Here is a 6,642-nt window from a genome sequence, read left to right as displayed (position 1 = left end):
ACTAGCTCTAGCTTTTAAATTACACTTGTTATTCAATTTTTTTGATTTGCGGGGGCGGAAGTGGGCGTGGCAAAAATTTGAAACAAACTTGATCTGCATGCAAACATAACAAATGCTGTCGAAAAAAATTATAGCTCTATCTCTTATAGTCTCTGAGATCTAGATCAAACATATAATTTATAGCTCTATCTCTTATAGTCTCTGAGATCTAGATCAAACATATAATTTGGTATATTTTTAGTATTTTTAGTATTTTCGGTATATTTTGAAAATAATACCGCAATATTTGGCCCTTATTAAAAATGGGTAGTGGTATCTCACAGTCGAGCACACTCGACTGTAACTTTCTTACTTGTTTTTTAAATCGTATCTCGACCGGGACTCATATCAGACGTTCAGTGCTCAAAGTAGTAATAGTATATTAAATAGTAAATAAATTGTTGTTAAGGAATTAATCCTCGTCTTCAAATAAGAATTAATTTTCTATTGCATTATCTAACTGCGTTGAGTTCAACCGTACAAGAAGTATATTTTCTAATGTTGCGTGACATACACTAGTTTTAAAGGTGAAAACGCTCGCTCGTATATTTAAATTTTGTTTTGGATTAAATAATAATTCTTACTTGAGTATATAGCAAAACATAAACTTGAGCGATATAGCAAAACATATTTTGCTTAGAGCGTAAATCTCTGGCAACACAATTGGGTTGTCGCGCTTCACTCTAATGGAAGACAATCAGAATTCGACATGTATATAGTAAAATTCGTGACTCCAGCTTTATGGGAGCGTAAGTGGGCGCGGCAAAAATTCTCTCCTTAAGACTGTTAAATACATTTCCTGCCGGCATGAAGTTATAATACCCTTCTACCCTATGGGTAGCGGGTATAAAAACGCCTATTTACTGGGGGTCTTGGTTGCTTTGGCTGACAATCTGGTATAATGTTCAGTGTATGGTATTTTTTGAATGAGGGTCTAAATCGATATACCGAATATACCATTTGGTATATTTTTAGTATTTTGTAATATTTTCGGTATTGTATTTTGAAAATAGTACCGCAATATTTTGCTTTTATTCAAAATGGGTAGCGGGTATCTCACAGTCGAGCACACTTCACTGTAACTTCTTACTTATTTTTTTTTTTGCTGTTGCACATTGCACTTTTGATTTCGGGTGTTGTATTTCACAAGCCACTTAAAACTTTTTTTATCATTTTTGCACTTAACAATAACTTATAGTAAGGCTTATTAATATTCTCATGATCATCGCGAACGTCTTCCTGGTTCGAAGAATCGGATATTAAGAAGTCGTTTCTTGTACAATTCGATAGGACTTTATTATCTCGCTGTCTTTTCAGAAGTGAAACTAAGTTTCTAACAGAGTCGACATACATATAACCCTGAGCTTGGTCTGGATTGTAGCGTGATCGCTACCATTTGTGACATTGTCTGCTAAAGCAAGTTAGCAGAAACACAGGATATTCTGCAGTCAACATTCTTTAGCAACACGAGTGTCCTACATGGGCACCACTTTTAACTTCGGCAACTTGGGCAACTCTTCGGACTTTAGTTTTTCTTCCTTGATCATCTTCGACTGCGGTCCCTTCGGATTGATTGTTGTTCGTGAGTTTTACCACGCTGTGGGGTTCATTCTCATGTAGTGAAGATGCAATGCAATTTTAGATTAAGTTCTTTATTATTCCATGTGCTAAAGTGGCAATGCAATCACTTTAGATAAGTTCTTCATTAGTCAAACACATTGATTTAGTATTGTGATTTTTATTATTTGGAGCAACATGTATGTGTCGCTCCAATTGTTTGACAATATCTGTTTTTTACAAAATCATTAAGGCTATGCTTAGGCTAAGCCGCGTAGCTGCGCTTCCGGTAAAGCCAGCAGCGGAGGTGCATTATGTATACATATATATTTGTTGTTATATATTTGCGGAAAGAATGTGTTATGAGCGCTCTCTGTTATGTACGTAAAAGCGCGACGGCCAGCGATGAAACGCGTGGTCAGCACTTTAAGTTCATAGCCCTTTATGTGATCATGTTACACATGCACTTGAATTGGGATGTTTACAATAACATTGCAACAAAGTGTCACAGTGAATTCTTACATATAATTTATGTATGTCTTGGTGCTGTATATAAGTACAGTAGGGATTCGATAGGTGCGCATAGTACACTCAACATTGTCCTATTATCTGCCGTGGGTTTCTCCTTATCCTTGTTCTCATTGGAATTAGACTTTTCCGCTGGGGTCTTATCTTTTTTGCTCCAATGTTTAGTCTTTTTCAACCGGGTTTTCAGGTTTATTGGACCTTTCGTCGACATCCTCGTCTTTCTTCTTTTCGGATTTGTTTTTTTTCATCTCACTACCCGAACTTCATATGTTTTGCATCAGAATTATCCGTTTTCTTCGACTTGTCCGCTTTATCTACTGTTTTATCGTTTTTATGCGCTTTTCCGGTTTTCAAAATAACTGTTTTTGACACCTTATGACAGCGTTTAAAAGCTTCGCTGCTCCGCGTATTTAGCAAAAGAAAGTTACAGTCGAGTGTGCTCGACAGTGAGATACCCGCTACCCATTTGAATAAAAGCAAAATATTGCGGTATTTTTTTAAAATATACAAAATATATGCAAATATACTAAAAATATACCGAACGGTGTATTTGTTATATATAATATAGTACCACATTCAAAATATACCGGCATAATATACCAGATTGTCGGCCAAAGCAACTAAAACCCTAGTAAGTAGGCGTTTTTGCCCATACAAAAGTATTTCCTTAATAACTTCCACAATTTTTATCTGATCGCAACCAAAATTTCAGGAATCATAACTAATATGGTTATTATTGTATACATCAAAATTCGCTGTAGCTTAAAAATTACGATTGTTATTCGATTTTATTGACTTGCGTGGGCGGAAGTGGGCGTGCAAAAATTTAAAACAAACTTGATCTGCGTGCAAACATAACAAATACTGGTGAAAAAAAGTTATAGCTCTATCTCTTATAGTCTCTGAGATCTAGATGTTCATACGAACAGAAGGACAGACACACAGACGGACATGGCTAGATCGTCTCGGCTGTTAACGATGATCAAGAATATATATACTTTATAGTGTCGGAGATGCCTCCTTCTACCTGTTACATACATTTCCTGTCGGCACAAGTTATAATACCCTTCTACCCTATGGGTAGCGGGTATAAAACTTATGTCAATCAGACGTTCAGTGCTCAAAGTAGTAATAGTATATTAAATAGTAAATAAATTGTTGTTAAGGAATTAATCCTCGTCTTCAAATAAGATTAAATTTTCTATTGCATTATCTACCTGCGTATATTTATAGTATATTTTCTAATGTTGCGTGACATACACTAGTTTTAAAGGTGAAAACGCTCGCTCGTATATTTAAATTTTGTTTTGGATTAAATAATAATTCTTACTTGAGTATATAGCAAAACATAAACTTGAGCGGTATAGCAAAACATATTTTGCTTAGAGCGTAAATCTCTGGAAACACAATTGGGTTGTCGCTTGTGCAAACCTCAAAACGCGCTTCACTCTAATGGAAGACAATCAGAATTCGACATGTATATAGTAAAATTCGTGACTCCAGCTTTATGGGAGCGTAAGTGGGCGCGGCAAAATTCTCTCCTTAAGACTGTTAAATACATTTCCTGCCGGCATGAAGTTATAATACCCTTCTACCCTGGGTAGCGGGTATAAAACGCCTATTTACTGGGGTCTTGGTTGCTTTGGCTGACAATCTGGTATAATGTGCAGTGTATGGTATTTTTTGAATGCGGGTCTAAATCGATATACCGAATATACCATTTGGTATATTTTTAGTATTTTGTAATATTTTCGGTATTGTATTTTGAAAATAGTACCGCAATATTTTGCTTTTATTCAAAATGGGTAGCGGGTATCTCACAGTCGAGCACACTTCACTGTAACTTCTTACTTATTTTTATACCCGCTACCCATAGGGTAGAAGGGTATTATAACTTTGTGCCGGCAGGAAATGTATGTAACAGGTAGAAGGAGGCATCTCCGACCCTATAAAGTATATATATTCTTGATCAGCGTCAACAGCCGAGACGATATAGCCATGTCCGTCTGTCCGTCTGTGTGTCTGTCCGTCTGTCCGTCCGTCCGTATGAACACCTAGATCTCAGAGACTATAAGAGATAGAGCTATAATTTTTTTTCGACAGCATTTGTTATGTTTGCACGCAGATCAAGTTTGTTTCAAATTTTTGCCACGCCCACTTCCGCCCCCGCAAATCAAAAATCGAATAACAAGCGTACATTTAAAGCTAGAGCTGTGAATTTTGGTATATACTATAAATACTATAGTATTTATGATTCCTGAAAATTTGGTTGAGATCAGATAAAAATTGTGAAAGTTATTAAAGAAATACTTTTGTATGGGCAAAAACGCCTACTTACTAGGGTCTGAGTTGCTTTGGCCGACAATCTGGTACATTGCCGTCTATGGTATATTTTGAATGGTGTGCTGTATCGATATACCAAACATACCATTTGGTATATTTTTAGTATTTTTATTAGTATATTCGGTATATTTTAAAAATAATACCGCAATATTTTGCCCTTATTAAAATGGGTAGCAGGTATCTCACAGTCGAGCACACTCGACTGTAACTTTCTTACTTGTTTTTTTTGCTGTTGCACATTGCACTTTTGATTTCGGGGTGTTGTATTTCACTATAGGCATTTTGCTCTTTTTTATTATTAGGTGGCACTACAACCCATTTCGGGTTTTGGCCGACCTCAGCTTCTTCCTCCAGGCGCCTCTGCTCTTCGCGCGCCTCCTCCAATTAGAAATACCCAGTAGATTAAGGTCCTGCTCTACTTGGTCCTTCCATCGAAGATTTGGTCGTCCCCTTCGTCGTCGCCCGTAGTCGACTCTCGCTTCGAATACCTTCTGAGCTGGAGATTCTTCATCCATACGCACAACGTGGCCGAGCCAGCGCAGACGTTGTATCGTGATGCGCCTTACCACGTCTACGTCGTCGTACAACTCGTACAGCTCGTGGTTCATCCGAATGCGAAAGTCGTCCCCAATCCGAACGGGACCGAAGATCTTGCGAAGAATTTTTCTCTCGAACACCCCAAGCGCTGCTGCATCTGTGATTGACACTACCCATGCTTCTGCGCCATATAAGAGCACGGGTAGGATGAGTGTCTTGTAGAGTGCTAATTTTGTTCGGCGAGAGGTCTCTATTGCACATTTGCCTACTCAGACCAAAGTAGCACCTATTGGCAAGTGTGATTCTTCGCTTGATCTCCAGGCTGACGTCGTTTTTGGTATTAATGGCAGTGCCAAGGTACGTGAACTCCTTGACCACTTCGAACGTATAGCTGTCTGGTACCACATGGGAGTCTAGGCGCCGCGTTTCCCTGCTTGTCGACAGCATATACTTCGTCTTGCCCTCGCTTACCGCCAAACCCATTTTTGCTGACTCTTTTTCGATAGCGGAAAATGCAGCAGTGACATCACTTTTATAAAAAATAGTGCCAGCTCGATGTACACCGGCTTTCCGCAAGACCCCTTCCATCACGAAGTTGAAGAGGTTGCACGACAGGGGTCGCCTTGTCTGAAACCTGGAACGGTATTAAAGGTTCGGAGAGGTTCGTTCCTACCTTGACAGAGCTGATGGTGCTGCTCAATGTCATCCTGCAAAGACGTATCAGCTTTGCTGGAATACCGAACTCAGACATGGTGGCATATAGGCGTTCTCTTGTCGGGCTATCGAATGCAGCTTTGTAATCGACAAATATATGGTGTGTGTCAATTCCATTTTCGTGGGTTTTCTCAGGATTTGGCGCAATGTGAAGATCTGGTCTATGGTGGATTTACCAGGTCTGAAGCCGCACTGATAAGGTCCGATCAGTGTGCTGGTATACGGCTTCAGTCGTTCACATATTACGCTCGATAGGACCTTATATGAGATGGCAATCAGGTTAATTCCCCGGTAGTTGGTGCATATCGTCGGGTCGCCTTTCTTCAGCACAGGACAAAGGACGCTCAGATTCCAATCGTTGGGCATGCTTTCTTCTAGCCATATTTTGCAGAACAACTGATGCATGTACCTTATCAGTTCTTCACCGCCGGCCTTAAACAACTCTGCAGGCAGTCCATCAGCACCGGCTGCTTTGTTGTTTTGAGTCGCATAATAGCAACTCGGACCTCGTCATGGCTAGGTAGAGGTATATCCACATTGTCGTCGATTGGTGGTATCGGGCTGCTTCTTCCAATGGCGGGATTGGTGCCGTCATCGCCTGCTAGCAACTTGGAGAAATGCGCCCTCCATAACCTCAGCGTGCACTGCGTATCTGTAACCAGATTCCCGTTTTCATCTCGACAGTTAGATGCTCCAGTCTTGAAACCTTGTGTCAGACGGTTCACTTGTTGGTAAAATTTTCGAGCATCATTTCTGTCCTGCAACACCTCGAGTTCCTCGCACTCTCGCTTTTCTTTCTCCCGTTTTTCCGCCTAAAAGCCGCCTCTCTTCCTTCCTTTTCTCCTGTAACGTTCACACGTAGCTCGCGTTGTGCCGCACTTCAGCGTTCTTCTGTATGCGGCGTTTTTGCCGAAGCTGCGACGC

General features: G+C 39.9%; 2 protein-coding genes across 2 annotated transcripts; both read right to left on the bottom strand.

Moving 5' to 3' along the window:
* Positions 1–1,514: 1,514 nt before the first annotated feature.
* Positions 1,515–5,487, bottom strand: LOC133849872 (uncharacterized). The gene is made up of 3 exons (XM_062285910.1): positions 5,274–5,487; positions 4,887–5,185; positions 1,515–1,601 (listed from the first exon to the last, which is right to left on the bottom strand). Exons 1-3 carry the CDS (start codon positions 5,485–5,487, stop codon positions 1,515–1,517), a joined length of 600 nt encoding a protein of 199 aa, XP_062141894.1.
* A 237-nt stretch (positions 5,488–5,724) lies between these two features.
* Positions 5,725–6,123, bottom strand: LOC133849871 (uncharacterized). Its single transcript, XM_062285909.1, has one exon. The coding sequence runs from the start codon at positions 6,121–6,123 to the stop codon at positions 5,725–5,727; it is 399 nt and encodes a 132-aa protein (XP_062141893.1).
* Between the last annotated feature and the right edge of the window lie 519 nt (positions 6,124–6,642).

Source organism: Drosophila sulfurigaster, unplaced genomic scaffold (assembly GCF_023558435.1).
Source record: "Drosophila sulfurigaster albostrigata strain 15112-1811.04 unplaced genomic scaffold, ASM2355843v2 ctg172_pilon, whole genome shotgun sequence".
In the NCBI taxonomy this organism is placed as follows: Eukaryota; Metazoa; Arthropoda; class Insecta; order Diptera; family Drosophilidae; genus Drosophila; species Drosophila sulfurigaster.
This window is presented reverse-complemented; position numbering and strand designations above follow the sequence as displayed.

Coding starts and splice junctions, on each gene's coding strand:
- LOC133849872 (XM_062285910.1), bottom strand. CDS start 5,487: ATGGGTTTGGCGGTAAGCGAGGGCAAGACGAAGTATATGCTGTCGACA. Junction 5,186..5,273: donor TAGGTGCTACTTTGGTCTGA/GTAGGCAAATGT, acceptor TATATGGCGCAG/AAGCATGGGTAGTGTCAATC. Junction 1,602..4,886: donor ATCTTCGATGGAAGGACCAA/GTAGAGCAGGAC, acceptor ATCAATCCGAAG/GGACCGCAGTCGAAGATGAT.
- LOC133849871 (XM_062285909.1), bottom strand. CDS start 6,123: ATGCATCAGTTGTTCTGCAAAATATGGCTAGAAGAAAGCATGCCCAAC.